Source organism: Dama dama, chromosome 27, assembly GCF_033118175.1.
Source record: "Dama dama isolate Ldn47 chromosome 27, ASM3311817v1, whole genome shotgun sequence".
NCBI lineage: Eukaryota > Metazoa > Chordata > Mammalia > Artiodactyla > Cervidae > Dama > Dama dama.
The window spans coordinates 48,653,509-48,672,960 of NC_083707.1; the positions used below are offsets into that span (position 1 = coordinate 48,653,509).

At 49.8% G+C, this 19,452-nt stretch overlaps 1 protein-coding gene across 5 annotated transcripts in view; it reads left to right on the forward strand.

Moving 5' to 3' along the window:
* Positions 1–19,452, forward strand: part of CTIF (cap binding complex dependent translation initiation factor) — a 315,713-nt gene that overhangs the window by 197,011 nt on the left and 99,250 nt on the right. For 4 of the 5 annotated variants that reach the window (XM_061131334.1, XM_061131335.1, XM_061131333.1 and 1 more), the window contains one exon: positions 17,013–17,505. In XM_061131334.1, the coding sequence (XP_060987317.1) occupies positions 17,013–17,505 (493 nt within the window). The remainder of the gene's footprint in view (positions 1–17,012; positions 17,506–19,452) is intronic. The other variant, XM_061131337.1, reaches the window with a different exon arrangement.

A 19,452-nucleotide genomic window follows, 5' to 3' on the forward strand; every position in this document is an offset into this window, starting at 1 on the left:
TGTTTAATGAGAAAGCCATCAGCACTGTCCTTGCGTTTGAGAAGATTCTAGGCCAGGCCAAGAACCCAGCCCGGTATCCCGAGCAGGCTCCGTGAGGTGTGTTGAAGCTGCTGAGTGGTTCTCCCTCTGCCAGAATGTCTCACCACGGACCTGTCAGTCCCACCAGCCCCGGCTGAGAAATGTGACTCCGGGGGACGCCCTACTCCAGCTAACTGCATTTCACATTTCCTCTCCTTCCCGGGGTGGAAAAACGGCCCTTCAGGGACAGAGCAGACCTGTCAGTAATGAAGTTGCGAGGGAGGAGGCTGTCCTAGGAGGGTGGCAGAGGGCGAGAATGGGGGCTGGTAGCTGGAAGCGCAGCGGTGCTTCTCTGCCCACAAAGCCAGACCAGCTCAGGGACCGCCTTGGGGTCCTCCACTTCCCCCACGCAGCCATCATTCCTTCACCTGGCTACCCAGGGCTGGCCCCAGATGGAGGAGTGAGTGGGCACTGTTTTATCGCCAAGCCCTGGGGTTATCTCTTTCAGCTCCTCCCCACCTATTTTCCAGTTGTGAGATCCATTTGATTAAGAAAACAACTGAGGGGCAGAAAGGCCAGTTTATCCAAGACCACCCAGCTAGACAAGGGCAAAACCAGGATGTGAACCCAGGTATCCAACTTCCGTGTTATCACTGCCTCCAACTGCATCTCCAGGTAGGGACTCCTGCTCAACCCAGTAGGGCTTCACGGAGGAGGCAGTGATTGCAGAATGGGCAGGATAGGGATAGGAGGTGTCCAGAGCTAACGGTTAGTCTGTGTTTGGACACCTCCAGTGACGGGGAGCTCACCACATTCCCAGGCAGTCCTCTCCCCCATGGGGCAGTGAGAACTGAGGACGTTATTCCTGAGGTCATCTCGGACTGTGTCTCTGGCCTTCCTCCTCCATAGTTCAGAAGGACTCAGCAGTTGGCGACACTTGGTATTTAAACAACTTTTAGGGGACTTTCTCCCCATGCTTTCTCCTCCTTGTCTTGTGTTTGAAAGCCAGTTTGAGGCGGCTCCACTCCCTGAAGATGGTGAGATTAAGACAGATGGTGAAAAGGGCTAGTTCGATTGGGCTTCTAAAGTCAGTCAGCCCGTGGAGTAAGTGAACTAGCCATTTGGCTACCTGCTGGCCAACTGTGGTGGACTCGATGGCCAGGCTTTATTTAGGCTGGGAGTCCAAGAAGTCACTGGAGATAGCCCAATAAGCCTTGGGCAGGACTTCTCTCAGGGTGATGGTGGTATTTGATGATGAGAACTTTCACGGTGGGAGATTATGTCCAACATACAGCCTTTAGAAACCAGAATAAAAGCAAAGTAGAAGCTGGACATCTAGAGTTTCACCCTTGATTGCTAACACTTGAAAAAGCCCGTTGCCCCACAGCCTCACTTTTCCCACCTGTATTATGGGAGCACCAGTGCTCATCACTTCTTCCAGCCATCTGATGGATTCAATACTATCTTGCTTAGAAAGCCCACAGTGTCATTTTATTAGAAACAACATTAATATAACATGTACATCGACTCCTTTAAAACTCACAGGAACCCCTATGAAATGGGTCCCTTGTTTGTCCGCATTTTACAGGTGAAAAAGCCAAGGCCCAGAGAGGTTAAGGAATTTGCCCAACATTGCACAGCTCACAACTCAGAGCCTGGATCTGAACTCTGGGAACCTGTCTCCAGAGTCCAGACTTTGTTGTTGTTGTTGTTTTCTTGCTTTTTTTTTTTTTTTTAATTTTTTTTTTCTTTTTTTTTCTTTATGTGCTCTGAAAGGGTGAAAAGAAAGAGGGTGATAAAGGCAAAAAAGGGCTTAAGGAAGGGCTCTGATATTTTTTAAAGAGGATATTAAGCCATGTTTGCAGATGAATTTGCATGATTCAACAGTGAAGGAGAAGTGAATGGTAGAGGAGAAGAAGCTGCAGGAGAGAAGTTCTTCAGAGGAGGAAAAGAGCTTAGGGGTAGGAAGCAGGGGAGAAGAGGTGGGGATCAATTAAGTCGGTGGCAGGAAGGTGGGGGAACTTTTGTCAGAACCCAATATTCGGGCTAAAGATTTGCCAGGTTCTTGGAGTTAATATTTCTCTCCCTAAAATGGGCAGCCCAAGAGGAGTGTGCACTGCTCTTACCTTCGGCTACCCACCAAAGCCTAGTCTGTACGTAAGGGCAAAGGGCTATTAACTACGAGGTTAAAGGTCGGCGAGGTAACAGGACGCATGACCTCCATCTAGACCATCTCTGGGCTTGCCAGTTCTCACCAACTTCCCACCTTCTCATTTCTGGACCTGGTCACATCCTCCCTCCCTTCTCTCTTCTCACTAAACGGATGAGGCAAAACAGGAGCAGAAGCCTCGGGGCGCGAACCCGCCTCTATTGTGCCTGCGCATTCGTCCCTGGGTTTCCAGGCCGGGAGAACCGGCCAGAAGCTCATTCTCTGTCTCTAGGGCGCACGCGCCCGGGTCCAGAGTCCAGACTTTGAACTACGACAGTGTGTTGCCTCTTGGTAAATACCCTAGGGGTTTGTATTGGGCATTTTCTGTATTCCAGGCAGTGAGGGGCTATGGATGAAGGCCACGCAGGTAGGGCAAATTCATACCCATAACCAGGCTTCCTTGGTTCTTTAGAAACAGTGGGTGGGAGGGGGCAGACTCCAGAAAGATGGCATGGCCACATTGTGCTTCCTGATGTTGATTGGCGTGACTTGGTCGGTTTAGCCACAATTTCAGTTTAGCTGGAAAATGGAGGATCCCAGCTGGGATTTACCTGTGTCTGTGACTGCTGTCCACCAGTCCCAGAGTGCGCCCAGCATGGACATCTAGCTCGGGGATACCTGGACCCGCCAGCAGGCTGCACTGAGGGTCCACGGGCCAGATAGGAGCCTGCAGGGCTTGGCTGGGCTAGGCGGAAGGGCGAGGGCCTTTCCCTGGAAACAGTCCGCTAGGGCAGCCGCGTGTTCTTCCCATGACATCACGCTGCCTCAGACCGTGTGAGGCCAAGGATTCTTGGAATGCCTGATTCACCCTGGAACCAAAATAATACCTCGCATTTATAATGTGCCTTTGTTCCCCAAAGGCTCTCCGGGGTTTGATTGTATTGTAATGTCAGTTGGCCTTATGATCTTGGCAGGAGTGCTGAGAAGGTGGGAAGCCACCTAAGGAAATGCCTTGAGTGAGGATCTGGTGTTCCCATTCTGCAGGCGGGAATACTGAGACATGGGGAGGTGGGTTCTTTGCCCAAGCTACCCAGCTAATTGGTGCTGTGAGCCCTGGATTTCCAGCGGGGTTGAGTGGAAGCCCTCAGATATGCCCTGACTGTGGAATGAGACTCAGAGATCCATCTAATAGCCCAGAGAAAGTGGTTTCCCTGTGGCCTTCTGTGCTGCCCTAGGATGGAGGGGGGTGGAAGGAGCCCACAGCTCTTCCCCCCACCCCAAGTGCAGGGCTGAAGCCAGCGGGCCACCTGAAAACTCCAGCTCCCCCCAACCCTGTCCCGTGGGCCCCAGCCACAGGAACTAGCAGACTGTGGTGGGGAAAGGACTGTTCCCAGCGCAGATGGAAACCCGAGGGCCACATGTGGCTTCTGTGGTTTTCCCCAGACGCACTGGAGCCAAGGCTGGAAGGCCGGATTTCCAAACCTCGACCCAGAACGCCCGGTCCAGAGCCCTCCCAGGCTTTCCCCCTCTCTCGGGCCTCAGCTTTCTTTGTCCCCAGTGGCCTCTGGCTCAGCCTTTGTTTCTGCACCCCGTGTGTGGTGTGTGCCAAACCCACGATCCCTCCTCCACTGGCCTTGGCCATGGCCTGGGGTTCTCCAGATTTGGGTTCCTTGCTCAGCGGTGGTGTACGGGCTGCCCCACACCCTCAGGACCCAGGTGCGTGCGTGCATGCTCAGGTGCTCAGTCATGTCTGACTCTTCGTGACCCTCTGGACTGTAGCCCACCGAGCTCCTCTGTTCATGGAATTCTCCAGGAAAGAATACTGGAGTGGATTGCCATGCCCTTCTCCAGGGGATCTTCCTGACCTAGGGGTCGAACCCAAGTCTTCTGCGTCTCCTGCACTGGCAGGTGGATTCTTTACCACTGTGCCACCTGGGAAACCCCAGAACCCTGGAACAGGCAGCAAAACCTTGAGGCAAGAGAGCATGGTGGTTGAGGGCACGCATTCTCAGGCCAGACTACCTAGGTTCAAGCCACGTGCTGCTTCTTGCAAGCTGTGTGGCCTTAGGCAAGTACTCACCTTTCAATGCTTCACTGATGTCTCTGTAAAGCAGAGTGAACAGTGGTCCTGCCCTCCTGGGGTCAATGAAAGCTGTTTTGGCCTGTGGTTAGCGCTTCCTACGTGTTAGCGTGTTTTCATTGCTGTCGTTCCGCATCCTTGTGATTTCGGCTCCAGTCCTGTTCCTCGGGACAGCCTTCCTGGCGGGGCTGGCTCCTCAGGTATGCAGTCTGTGCTCTCACGCCACGACTCAGGCTCCCAAAGGCTGCGCTTGGGTTAATGCCCTGCCGTAGCTGTCTGGACAGTTTTTGGACAAGAGGCCCACATTTTTGTTTCTGCACAGGGTCCCACAGATCGTGGGGCCAGTCCTGTGTCCAGGATCAGGCTGGAACAGACCTCTATGCTCCTCTCTGCCCCCCTCCCTCCATGACTCTTGTGCCTGGTTGTAGCCAGATACCTGTTTCTGCAATGAATGGAGTGGTGTCTGTCTCTCTGCATGGATCCTAAGCTCTGTAAGGACACAGCCCTGTGTCGGAGTCATCGCTGTGTCCCCAGGACCTGGCTCGCTGTGGGGCTCACTTCAGGCATGAATGAGTGCCCAGCCCCACCACAGACCCCTGGGGGAGATTTAGAAAAGGCTCTGAATAAAGTAGATGCTTTGGAGAAGGAAATGGCAACCCACTCCAGCATTCTTGCCTGGGAAATCCCATAGACAGAGAAGCCTGGTAGGCTACAGTCCATGGGGTCAAAAAAAAAGAAAAAAAAAAGTAGATGCTTTTAGGGGTGTGCAAGAGGAATGCACAAGGCCATAGGTGGCAGAGACTAGGGAAGCCAGACTATAATCTTGTTAGGAGTCTAGAAATAGAGGAGGCATCCTGGGAGCTGGGGGAGGGCTCCTGGGCAGATCTGGACCTCGAAGCATGGGTAGGTTAGGAGAGGTGTTGAGAGACTCCTTAAAGCCAGCTGAATAAGCTTTTGTCATACACACTGCCCAACTTCACCCCCGCAACTCCCAGCTTCCCTCAAAGTGTTCCAGGAACTGCATGGCCTTGGGCAAGCCCATTGATACCTCTGCTTAACCTCCAGGCAGAGCCAAATCTCAAGTTTAATTAATGAAGCAATAAATGAGCCTGCCTTTTCTCCTCTTCCTTCCTTCGCTCATTCAGTTCTGTAGTTGGTGAGGAAAGTCTTTTCTCTGCCTCAGGGTCCAGAGTCAGACCCTCTCACTTTCATTCCAAGCATCCCTCTGGCCAGGTGAACATTTGGTTTCTAAAGCTTGCCTTCCGTGCCATGGAAAACTGAGCTGCTTGCATGAGCTTTTGCCTCGGCTGGGCAGGGACCTCAGTCCTGAATCATTTCCTACCCGACTCTGAGCGAAAGGGGGTCCTGTACAGTCTGCCGGAGTGGGAGCCTCTTAAAGCTTGGTTGACTGTCCACGGCGGCAGGAGTGTTCCTGAAGCACGTGATGCCGCTCGCGGGTTGTCGGGGGACCTGGTGCAGGAGCGAGCCGGCCAGGGTGCTGCGGTCCCTGCATCCTGTGGATGATGGCAATTACAGGCGGTTTCGTTGTCTAAGTGGCTAATGATGCGCCGGTTCTCCAGACCTGAGACCTCCTGAGACCTCAGAATAGTCATGTGAAATCCAGTCATGCAGCGTCTCAGGCAGCACCTTGCAGCAGAAACACAAATTCGAGGTCCGGGACAGGCTTTGCCACTAGCTGGACAGTCTGAGGGGAGCGAAGCAAGCTCTCTGAGCCTTGGTTTTCTCATCCGTAAGACTGTCGTGCTGGCCCTTGTGTTTATCTTCACAGCCACCCCTGAGCTGGAGGCCAGTACAGCTAGGGACAGAGACACGGAGGGGTGAACCCCTGCACCGTTCCCCCACACACACCCCTGAGCCAGGCTCGGAGCTGGCTGTAGTCCTACAGACAGACAGACAGACAGACAGACAGAGGAGGGGTGTCCTGCAGAGCAGACTCAGTGGATTTCCAACAACTCTTTCAGCCCCGAGTATATCGTAGGTGCTCAGTGAACGCAGGCCACCCTGATCATTGTGGTTTAAACTAATGTCATGTCTCCCTCCGTTGGCTCCCTGAAGAGGGAAGTGCGTCTCCTCTCTGCTTTTCCTTGCTAAGCTTCTCATTCTCTGAAGACTGGGGCAGCCTTGTGTGGCGGGCAGCCCTTGTTTCCGTGCCCTGCCTGCCGAGCTAAGCCAAGCGTCCCTCTCATTTCAGCTCAGCCCCTGCTCCATCTCAGAGGCTGGGGCAGAGGAGGTGGGACCCATGTGGGGTGTGTGTAGGTGGGCAGGAATGGAGGCGCCTAAGCTAGTAATAAGCAGTCATCACTTTTTCTGAAGGCAAGAAATATGAGCCCGTGCATAGTTTTCAAACCACTTGCCCTTGGAATTTTGCTTTCAGAAATTTTTAAGCAGACCTACAAATTATGTGGTGAAGTGTCCGACATTGTGAGAACCATAATAAGTCGGTGGCCCTCTGAATATCTAGTTGGGAAAGATTATGAAATAAAAAATGAACAGAGAGACGTTTGTCTGCCTTCGGACTGCTGTTAAAATCATCTTTAAAAACAAAATCTGAAGTTATTCTCCCTACACCCACCTCCCAAAATGCAGCTGTGGTCTTCCGAGAACTTTTTTTTTCTCTCCTTCTTAATAAAAGAGAGCAGTCTGAGAGTGAAACAAGACATCTGATTTCAGAACCCAAAGAAGAAAGAATAGACTAAATGAGTGATGGAAAAAGCATACTGACAATTTCCATTCTCAAAAAAAAAAAAATCAAGCATTATTTGCCTAACAGCAGGTGTTGCCAGGAGCACAAATGGAATATTAATCTTATCTTCTAAGCCATTCCCCCTGCCTTGCACCCACCAGAGAAAGCTACCCCCCACCCCAAGATTGAACATCCTGAGCAAAAGTCCTGAGGAGGATTTCTGCCTTTTCTGGCTGGCACGGCTGCACGTCTAGTATGTCTCCAAAACCTGGACCCACATAGCCGGGGCTCAGAGACCAAATGCGGCTTCCTTCCCCGCCGCTGGGAGCAACAGCGACTCATCCCGGATCAGCCAAACCTAAACCCACAGGTTTCGTGGTGAGCCGCCAGCTGGCCCCTGAAGGAAGTATCGACGAGACCCAGGGCCAGCACACAGAAGAGAGAAGTTGGTTTTGGCCAGCTCAGCCAGCGACTGCTGACAAATATTTGTGAATGGCCAGAGCCGGGGAGCCGGGGCTCCATTGTTGGAGCCCAAGGCCCAGCCCCAAGTCTGGTCCAGGGGCTAAGGCCCTCTCAGCCAGTTCCCAGACCAAGGACGTGGGCCTCAAGGGATCATCGGCACGGCGGGTCTCCGTGATAGCTCAGCCCTTCTTTACTGAGGGGGCTGGATTTGAGGGCACCTGGGAGACAGGAGGTTGGACGCTTGGGAGCCATGACCCACTGACTTGGCTGGACACACTCCTGAGAGCCTCTGCGAGGCTCTCTGCTGTGGGACTTCTCTTCACTGAGCCTCAGCTGACTTATCTGTAAAATGGGAAGAAAGGTTCTTGACTGACCTGCACATAGAGACCAGTCCCAACAGTCACTAACCCTGAAAACTAAGCAGCAAAAAGGGCTCCGTGCCCTGTGCCCCTCCTCCAGGGACATCTTCCCTGCCCTCCTAGGGGCCACCCAACCAACCTCATTTGCCATCCAGCCCCATAACAGCCCTCTCCGTTTTGCATTCATGAGTTTTGTCTCCGCATTTAGGAGCAGACCCTCGAAGGTGGACCCCCAAACCTCTCCTTCCCTCCTGCAGACATCACTCCACGTGTGCAAAGGAGCTGCCACTTAGGCAGAATGAGTCTCAGAACACCCACCGGTGCTCAGCGACCTGGGGCATTCTTCCTGGTCATTGCTTTGTTGACAGGACTGGCTGGCTCCAAGGTCTTTTTTTTTTTTTTTTTTTTTGGCTGCATTGGGTCTTAGTTGTAGCACAAAGGATCTTCATTGGGGCACACAGCCTCTGTAGTTGCGGCAGGCAGGCTCAGTAGTTGTGGCATGTGGGCTTAGTTGCCATGTGGCATGTGGGATCTTAGTTCCCCAACCAGTGATCAAACCTGAGTCCCCTGCATTGCAAGGCAGATGCTTAACCACTGGACCACTAGGGAAGTCCCCCCAAGGTTTTTTGAACTAGAAGGACATGGAGTTCCAGGCCCCGCACAATTTCCAGAAAACAGTAGCAGAAGCTTTGCAACAACTAGGCTGATTTCTTTCCAGGATCTTGACCACCATGTAGAAATTACTTCCTTTCTCCTCTGGGTGGAAAGAGGTGGGATTTTTTGAGAGGTGGGGAGGAGGACTGGGAGGATGCTGGGCAGAGAGAGGGGAATTCCTGATACGGCAAGTAGGAAGCCAGTTTCAAGACAGATCCCGGGAAGGGCTTGGTCAACTGTCCTCTGGGGGGCATTCTTAGGGCCATAGTTGCAGGCAGCACAAGAATTCTAAATAAGGATGACAGAAGTTGTGAGAATCAAGCATTATCTGCCAGGGAATTTCCAAGGTTCTTCTCTGGGCTTAATAATTACTCACACGCAAAGAAACAAAGAGAGTGGAAGGAAAAAAGGTCAATCAGTGTAAAGTAGCTATTTAAAATCATAAAAGATGACGCTGTTTAAGTGGTGCCTTCAATATGTCAGCAAATTTGGAAAACTCAGCAGTGGCCATAGGAATAAAGAAGGTCAGTTTTCATTCCAGTCCCAAAGAAAGGCAGTGCCAAAGAACGTTCAAATTACTGTACAGTTGCACTCATTTCACATGCTAGCAAACTTATGCTGAAAATCCTTCAACCTAGGCTTCAGCAGTTCATGAACCGAGAGCTTCCAGATGTACAAGCTGAGTTTAGAAAAGGCAGAGGAACCAGAGACCAAATTGCCAACATTCACTGGATCATGGAGAAAGCAAGAGAATTCCAGAAAAACTTCTAATTCATTGACTACACTAAAGCCTTCGACTGTGTGGATCACAACAAACTGTGCAAAACTCTTCAAGAGATGAGAATACCGGATCACCTTACCTGTCTCCTGAGAAAGCTGTAGGTGGATCGAGAAGCAACAGTTAGGACTGGACATGGAATAACTCGTTGATTCAAAATTGGAAAAGGAGTACAACAAGTCTGTATAGTGTTCCCCTACTTATTTAACTTCTATGCAGAGTACATCATGTGAAATGCAAGACTGGATGAATCACAAGCTGGAATTAAAGATTGCCAGAAGAATATCAACAACCTCAGATAAGCATATGATACTACTCTAATGGCAGAAAGTAAAGAGGAACTAAAGAGCCTCTTGATGAGGGTGAAAGAGGACAGTGAAAAAGTTGGCTTGAAAGTCAGCATTCAAAAAAACTAAGATCATGTCATCTGGTCCCATCACTTCAGGGCAAATAGATGGGGAAAAAATGGAAACAGTGACAGACTTTATTTTCCTGGGCTCCAGAATCACTGCAGACAGTGTCTGCAGCCATGAAAAGACACTCAGAAGGAAAGCTATGACAAATATATACAGCGTATTAAAAAGCAGAGGCATCACTTTGCTGACAAAAGTCTGTTTAGTCAAAACTATGGTTTTTCCAGTAGTCATGGATGGATGTGAGAGTTGAACCAAAAGAAGGCTGAGCACCGAAGAATTGATGCTTTTGAACTGTGGTGTTGGAGAAGACTCTTGAGAGTCCCTTGGACTGCAAGGAGATCCAACCAGTCCATCCTAAAGGAGATCAGTCCTGAATATTCATTGGAAGGACTGATGCTAAAACTGAAACTCCAATACTTTGGCCACATGATGCAAAGTGCTGACTCCTTGGAAAAGACCCTGATGCTGAGAAAGATTGAAGGCCAAAAGGAGAAGAGGGCGGCAGAGGATGAGATGGTTAGATAGCATCACTGACTCAGCGGACACGAATCTGAGCAAGCTCCTGGAGATGGTGAAGGACAGAGGAGCCTGTCTTGCTGCAGTCCGTGAGGTTGCAAAACGTCCGACACAACTTAGCAACTGAACGAAAACAAAATTTAAAAAATAAAAGTAGGGAGAATTTTTAAAAAGTCTCAACAAAAAGTCCTGGGGAGTTGGCAGGCCGTGGAATTTCGTCTGCTCTCCCAGGGCTTCTCCGAAGGAGGGGTCCAGACCCCTGAGCTGACCTGTGTCTCGGGCGTCCGGCGCCAACCACAGCTGGTTGGTGGTCTTGGGAGGAGCCCAGCGCAGTGAATCACCTTGCTGGTGGGAACCAGCTTGTCCCTGTTGCCCTTTGCCCAGGTGCCCATGGTGATGGATTCCCCTGCTATGAATACAAACTGACCTTCTTCCAGAACTTAGTGTTAGGCCCATGCTGATTCCTGTGTTTCAAATGAGACCATTAGGGAAGGAAATTGAATGCCTTAGGCCAGCCGGTGGTGGTGGTGATGGTGGGATTGGCTGAAGGACATGCCTCTTTTGACTCTGCCGTGCGGGGCTAAGTTGCTTCAGTCATTTCTGACTCTGTGCAACCCTGTGGACTGTAGTCCACCAGGCTCCTCTGTCCATGGGATTCTCCAGGCAAGAATACTGGAATGGGTTGCCATGGCCTCCTCCAGGGGATCTTTCCGACCCAGGGATCGAATCCATGTCTTCTGATGTCTAACCTGCATTGGCAGGCAGGTTCTTGACCACTAGCGCCACCTGGGAAGCCCTAGTGACTCAAATTATTAAGATAAACACATCTAAAACCCCTGGATTTTTATGTATACAGTCAAACACAAGAGGACACTGAAGGGCAGAGAGAAGGCAGACTGGCTGGGGACCTTGGCCCCTGAGGGGGTAACACAGCACTGAGTGAGTTTTCTTCTAAGCCTCATTAATCTCAGACTTGGAGTGAAAGTATTTGGCAACCCAGAAGCACCCACAGGTGAAGACAGACCAAAATGACCCCAGCGGAAGCCTGCCCTCTGCAGCCAGCAAACCAGAAAGGAGCAGCCTCTTAAGACAGAGAACTCTGCGGCAGATGCCCTAGAAGAAACTAGCTCCATCCCACCCGTGCCAGAAGGGCCAAATGAAGGACCAAAATTCCACCTTCTCCAGGCTGTGACCAGGCACCCAGAGCCCGCCAGGGTGGGGTCAGGGAAGCCGAGAGGGCAGCTGGGACTCGTCCCTGGGAGTCACTGAGCACCCCGGCCTCTGTCAGTGGAGGCTACGTGGGGAGCAGCAGTGAGGCACCCTCCTCCTCCTGGCTAGGGAGGTGTCTGTGTGGAACCAGAAGCCCCACTGTGGGCGGCATTAGAGAACCCCCCCACTTGCTGTGTCAAGAGAAGGCCTGGCGGGGAACCTGACTTCTCCCCACACCCTGCAGTAGTGAGACTGTGCAGCTCTTTCTACTACCAGACCAAGGTCAGAAGATGCCAGCAGAAGAAGCCAGCCAAACAGGAAGAGCTGATTAAGTCAAGTCTCATCAAATAATGCCCAATCTGTCCAGCTTTCAGCCAAAAATCTCCTGTCATACCAAAATCTTGAAAGATCTCACTTGAATGAAAAAAGACAATACATGTCAATACCGAAATAACAGAAATGTTAGAATTGTCTGACAAAGATTTTAAAGCAGTCAGCATAAAAATGCTTCCAAGAGCAACTCCAAACCCTCTTAATACACCAAAGGAAAAAAAAAGTGTCTGGACAAAGACGTAGGAGATATAACAAAGCATCAATGAACACTTCAGAGTTAAAGGAAAACTCAGTGGATGGACTCAACACCCAAAGGGAAGAACCAGTGTCCTGGAAAAGAAACAGTAGAAGTGATCTAGTCTGAGCAACAGTGAGAAAATAGAAAAAAATGAAATGAGCTTCACAGACCTAGAAGACCATAACAGAAAATCCAACAGGCATGTCATCTGGGAGGTAGCAGAAAAAAAGGGTGTAACTGAAAATGACCCAAAGAAACAGTGGTTGAAAACTTCTCATGCATTGCTAGTGGGGATGTAAAATGGTACAGCCTCTATGGAAAACAGTTTGATAGCTTCTTTAAAAATTAAATATGCAGTTACCTTTCAACACAGCAGTGGTGCTTACAAGGATTTATTCAACAGAGATGAAAACTATGTCCACACAGAAACCTGTGAACAGATTTTCTCAGCTGCTTTCTGCACAATAGCCAATGATTGGAAACAACCCAGATGTCTTTCACTGGGTAAGTGACTAAACTCACTGATATATCCACACCATGGAACACTACTCAGCAGTGAAAAAGGAACAACAAAGTGGATACATGCAATCACCTGGATGGATCGCCAGGGAATTATACTAAGTGAAAAAAGCCAATCCCATTGGGTCACATGCTGTATGTATATAACATTCTTGAGATGATCAAATGGTAGAAATGGAAACTAGATTAGTTGTCACCAGGGGCTAAGGAGGGAGAGAAGTAAGTGTGTCTGTGAAAGGGCCACACAGCACAAGAGATGGTGGTGATGGAAATGTTCTAAATCTTGACTGAGTCAGTGTCAGAATCCTGGTTGTGATCTTGAACTGTAGTTTTGCAAGATGTTACCATGGAGGGAAGCTGGGAAAAGGATACAAAAAAAATCTCTCTGTATTCTTTCTTACAACTGCATGTGAATATAGATTCATAATTAATAAAAAGTTTAGAAAAATAAATGTATGTTCATTTAGAAAACACAAATGAAGAAGAAAAGTCCTCATCCCGTCCCCCAGGGATAATGACGGTTAGCATTTCGTTGAGCATCCTTCCAGATTTTTCTATGCATATAAATACTTGCCATAAAAACTAGCACTGTGCTCACTCACAACACACTTGCCACCGAGTAAACTTCTTCACCATGTTCGTCGTTTCACTGTCCATTTTTCTCTGTTCTATACACAACTGTGATGAACATCCGTGTGTTTTGATTATTTCCTTTCGGTAAATTGTCACAAGTGGATAAATTGCACGGGCTAGCGGTTCACATGTTTTAGAGGCTTTTGTAACAAATTGTCGAATTTTCCTCCAAAAACATACTTCTAATAAAAACATGCTTCTCATATACAGTGTGTTATAAGTTACTGTTTGTGTGGAAACAGAAAGAAACCTATACACTTGTCTCTCACTTGGCAACTTTATTTTTAAAATTTTTTTAAAAAGCGCTTTTTAAAAATGTTTGTGTATTTATTATTTTCAGCTGTGCTGAGCCTTCACCGCTGTGGGTGCTTTTCTCTATTTGCGGCGAGTGAGGAGCTGCCCTTCGCTGTGGTGCATGGACTTCTCGCCCTGGGGCCTTCTTTTGTGCAGCACAGGCTGTAGACGCGTGGGCTGCAGTGTTGCGGTTCCCAGGCTCTGGAGCACAGGCTCAGTAGTCGTGGCTCAGGGCCTTAGGTATTCTGCAGCATGTGAGACCTTTCCAGGCCAGGGATTGAACCTGTGTCTCCTACATTGACAAGTAGATTCTTTACCACTGAGCCACCAGGGAAACCCTCGCTTAAGTTTAACTCCCCCTCAAAACCCTGCCACCTAGGGAAAGCTTTTCTTTTAATTTTTTTTATATTTTTATACGACGTTTAAAAGTTACTTTCTATTTACAGTTATTGCAAAATTTGGATTATATTCCCCAAGTTGTATAGCACATCCTTGTGCTAATCTTACACTCAAGAGTTTGGGCCTCCCATTCCCGGACCCTTATATGGCCCTTCCCCACTGGTAAGCACTGGTTTGTTCTCTGTATCTGTGGGTCTGCTTTTTTTTTGACCACATGAGAGATTGAACCTTTGCCCCTTGCAATGCAAGGGCAGAGTCCTAACTACTGGATCACCAGGGAAGTCCCTCTTCTTTTTAATTATGTTCATTAGTCTGTTGTATTTTTTCGATTCTACATATAAGTGATATCATACAGTATTTCTCTTTCTCTGTCTTTTCCCTTTTAGTATAATGCCCTCCATATCCGTCCATGTTGTTGCATATGGCAAATGTTACGTCTTTTTTGTGGCTGAGTAGTATTCCATTGTGTATATACCACAGCTTCTGTTGGTGAACACTTAGGCTGTATCCATGTCTTGGCAATTATAAATAATGCTGCTATGGAACACTGAGGTACATATATCTTTTCAAATTAGTGTTTTTGGCTTTTTCAGATATATACTCAGGAGTGGAGTTGCTGGGTCATATGGTAGCTCTATTTTTTATTTTTTGAGAAACTTCCATAGTGTTTTCCATACCGCAGCTGTGGCTGCACCAATTTACATTCTCACCAATGCTGTACAAGAGTTCCCTTATTCTGCACATCCTCGCCAACATTTGATACTGGTAGAAGGGAAAAGCTTTTCAATGAAAAAATTTTCATTAATTTTAATGGGAAAATGATCCATTTAACCCCAAACCCAAGATACCCCCAAATTTTCAGAGATACAAAATTATCAAGTGAACATTGAAATTGAGTTTATATAAGTAATAATAATTTTAGAGCAGGTAAATATAGTTTGTTCATAAAATGCAGTGCAGTGAAGGTCTGTTGTATTGTGCAAAGAGATGGATCACAGAATGGGATGGGAGCCTCATTTGCTAGAATGTAGAGCTTCTCTCCATAAATTGTCTTCACTCACTTGACAACTTTGAGAGGCTTATGGTTATCGTGTTCTCCAACTGTGCTTCAAATAAGGTTACGACGTGGAAAACACCGTTAGGGCAAAACAGGTGGAATGCAGACGCACTTCCATGATGGAAGCAGCCCTTTGGCGCAAGACTGAAGGGTCCCCAGGATACCCCCCATCCCCTTGCTCTCTTTTAGTCTGCAGATCAAAACATTTGGGGTTTGTCCCATGATGCACAGCCCAGATTTGTTCCATGTGAGAATCTCTGGCTTCCCTGGTAGCTCAGCTGGTAAAGAATCCGCCTGCAGCGCAGGAGACCCTGGTTCGATTCCTGGGTAGGGAAGATCCGCTGGAGAAAAGATAGGCTACCCACTCCAGTATTCTTGGGCTTCCCTTGTGGCTTAGCTGGTAAAGAATCTGCCTGCAATGCGGGAGACCTGGGTTCGATCCCTGGGTTGGGAAGATCCCCTGGAGAAGGGAAAGGCTACCCATTCCAGAATTCTGGCCTAGAGAATTCCATGGACTGTACAGTCCATGGGGTTGCAAAGAATCGGACACGACTGAGCTGCTTTCACTTACTCAAGGATGAGATTCTCTGCTTTGAAATTGTCAAGTAAATCAGTGAGCCTGTTTGCCGAAAACTACCGTGTTAAATATCACATCTGTAGTACAAGGCTCTGACTACCATAACGTGATAGCAATAGATTGAGGCCCACCCTAACAGCTCCATTTTAACTTAATCACATCTTTAAAAAGCCTTCACTCCAAATGCAGTCACATTCTGAGGTCCCAGGGGTTGAGGCTTCAAATATGAATTTGGAGGGAACACAATTCAGCCTGTAATAATTTCTTATAGCATTTTAAAAAATTATTTATTTATTTATGTTTGGCTTCATTTGGGTCTTTGTTGCTGCACAGACTTCCTCTAGTTGCAGTGGCTGGGGGGCGGGGGGGGGTTGGCTGCCCTCTAGTTGCCCAGGGTTCTCGTGGCTGTGGCTTCCCTTGTTGCAGTGCTCACTAGGGCATTCCGGCTTCAGTAGTTTCAGCTCACAGGCTCACGACTGTGGTGTACAGGCTTAGTTGCTCCGCTACATGTGGGATCTTCCTGGACCAGGGATTGAACCCGTGTTCCTTGCATTGGCAGGCAGAATCTTAACCACTAGACAATCAGGGAAGTCTTCTTACAGTATATTTTGTTCGTGGCTTGGGGGTGAAAATGTCAGTGTACCTAAAGAAAGGTTGTTTAACAAAAGGTATAACTGTTCCCGGGTCATGATGGTTAAAACGTCATTAATACAATGCTTATAACGTTATCTGATGCTTCCCTTGTGGCTCAGTTGGGCTTCCCTTGTGGTTCAGCTGGTAAAGAATCCGCCTGCAATGCGGGAAACCTGGGTTCAATCCCTGGGTGGGAAAGATCCCCTGGAGATGGGAAAGGCTACTCTCTCCAGTATTCTGGCCTGGAGAATTCCATGGACTGTATAGTAAGACTGTTAAGAGTTGGACACAACTGAGTGACTTTCAGTTGCACTATCCGACGCAGTTCTGTGCACACATCTTTCCTGGAACACGCATAGAATATATTCACAAAATGGGAACTGTTGCTTCAGGAAACATACTAGGGGTCTGGAAACAGTCAGGAAGGTTCGCTGTATGCTCTAATTGTATCACTTTAATTTTGTTTCCTACACATGTATTAATGCATATTCTAATAAGGGAATAAAACACTTTTTTTTTTCATTTATTTTTATTAGTTGGAGGATAGTTACTTTACAATATTGTAGTGGTTTTTGCCGTACATTGACATGAATCAGCCATGGATTATTACATGTGTTCCCCATCCTGATCCCCCCTCCCGCCTCCTTCTCCACCCGATCCCTCTGGGTCTTCCCAGTGCACCAGCCCTGAGCACTTGTCTCATGCATCCAACCTGGGCTGGTGATCTGTTTCACCTTTGATAATGTTCTTGTTAAAACACTTATTTTAAGTCAAGAGTTGACTTAAATCCTGAGTAATCGTAGGGGCCTGTCTATCATATTCTCTGCTGTAACCCCAGGCCCCATTGCAGAGCCTGGTGCATAGGACGCCTTCAGTGAGAGTACTGAGGAATGAAGAAATGAATTACTCTGCAGGTATTTGGACACAGGGACCCTGGCCAGCGGCCCCAGTGACCCTCTCTTGTCTTTCCCCTTTGGTTGGCAGGCGGCAGCAGAGACCCCCAGGAGGGAACAAGCCCCAACAGCACGGTGACCACCCGCCGGGCAGTGCCAAACACAACAGGGACCACCAGAAATCCTACCAGGGGGGCTCGGCGCCCCACCCCTCAGGGAGGTCCAGCCACCACGGCTATAGCCAGAACCGGCGCTGGCACCACGGCAACATGGAGCATCCTTCCGGCGACAAGGGGAAGGCAGGCGCCCACCGCAACGCCAAAGAGACCGTGCCCACGGAGAGCCCCAGACTCGAGGACGCCCTGGGGGACGCTGGGCACGGCAGCCTCGAGTCCCCCCGCAGCCCTGATGCCCTGGCCCCGGCGGCTTCCGAGAGGCTCACCCTGCTGCAGCCGGGGTGTCCAGAGGCCGAGACAAAGCTTAAAGACAGTATTATTCCCGAGCGCGGCGGGGAGCGCCCCAAAATTACCCTGCTCCAGTCTTCCAAAGACAGGCTGCGGCGAAGGCTGAAAGAAAAGGTACCGGTAATTGAATTTTCCTTGTTCTCTTGCACCAGGGAGGACAGCACGAGGTAGGCACCTGGGTGGAAGGGCTTGGGGGTGCGGGCCTGGGGAGCCGTGTGGAGGCAGGCTCGTGTGCAGGCAGAGACCAGCACCTGCTCTCTGCTGCCCGAGAGACCCCTGGTCCCCAGAAGGCAGACCAGCTCTGCATGTGAACTCCTTCCAGCACGTTCCACCCTGCAAGAGGCCAGGCTGGACACTTGGTACCAGCCCCCAGCCTGAGAAGGAAGGGTGGGGGAAGAGGCATGTACCTCCAGGTGATGGGAGGGCGGCAGAGAAGGCCTGGTGTTCCCCCCCACACCCCGCCACAGCATTATCTGGGAGCGGATGCCACCCTGTTAGTGCTAAAGGGCATCTGGGGAAAACACAGAGCCTATGAGATAAGAATGCTTCTCCCCAAGGTGAGTACCAGCTAGGCTGTGCTCCCTGCCAGGGGAGAGCAAAGGTGAGTGGGACAGAGTGCAGCAGGCTGGCTTCAGCCTTGCCACTCCCCTCCCTCACCAACCAGCAGCAGGGAGGGGCCCGGGGATGGGAGGGGGCAAGATTTAAGGAGGCACTCATTGTCAGCATCGCTCAGGTGCCCATCCTGCACGGGCATGGCCCTGAGCAGGAGGGCCTCCTTAAATTTGGAATGCGTGTCTCATTCTTCACCCTACTCCTGGCCCTGGCCTCCAGAGCCTGGTTCACACATTCAGGAAGAGGATGCCCCGAGCCTCCAGAGGAGAGCTGGGGCTCTGTCCCTGGCAACGTTAGGTCCACTCTGCTCACCCTAACTCCCCATCCCCAGCCACAGGTGCAGGTAAGGTCACCTTGGAGAGGAAGTGTTCCCAGGAAAGGCCAGCTTGCCCCCAGCTTTCCCAGGCTTGGGGAGGCTACATGGAGTCCTCCTTATGGGGCTTCTGCGGAGCTCGAAGTTCCCGGCTTCTACCCAGCCTCTCTCTACTGCCTTCTCGCCTCCAACTTTCACCTCCGAGGGCCAGGTCCACACTCAGTTGGGACAAGGCAGGTCAGACCTCTTCCCCGCTCAATTCCGGAAGCTGACATGCTGCGCCTGGCGTCCCTTACAGCCCCTCTCTATATTCCCCATGGGGCACACTCCCACCCACACTCCCCAAGGGGCAGGCGCTGTGAGATCCTAGAGAAAAGCATCCTTCATTTCCTTACGTCCCAGAGGTGGGAGCCTGGAGAGGTTCTCATGTACGCCGTGTGTGGTCTTTGCCTGAAGAGTTTCCTGGACAGATTGCTTCAGTTCAGCCAGAGAGAGAATTGCTAAGTTCTCTTCAGTTCTGCTAAATGCAATTGTGGGGCCACAGAGCAAAGCAACATGGGCTAAAGTCCAGCAAACCAGCTGGGTCCTCACTCTGCCTTTGATTGGCTAGGTGGCCCTGGGCAAACCACCTCACCTCTCTGTGCCCCCAGTTTACCCATCTGTAAAATGGGTATTTACAAGGTGGTGTAATACTGCCTTGTAGACAGACTGAAGGTCAAATGTCATGACCTGTGAGAAGACCCATGTGGGTGATTATTCTACACACTAACCACTGTTCCTGTCTGTGGTTAGGATGGGGCAGGAAGGGAGAGATAGAACAGATAAGGTACATCTGTGATGCCCGTATTTCAGCTGTAAAGACTGCACTGAGGTCCAGCCTCCTGAACTCCTGGATCAGGAGGACGTGGACTAAGGCAATGGCAGGACTCAAAGAAAGCTATATAGACGATCTAATCTAACCTCCTCATGTATCTGGGAGGAAGCTGAAGCCCAGGGAGTGAAGCAACTTCCCAGAGCCATCCAACTAGAGACTAGGTTTGAGAACCCCGGTCTGAGCCTCCTGCCCAGGGTTCTTCTGGTGATGACAGAATGGCAAACATCGGTCCCCCTCTGTGTCCCTGACCCTGCCCTTCAATCCTGGT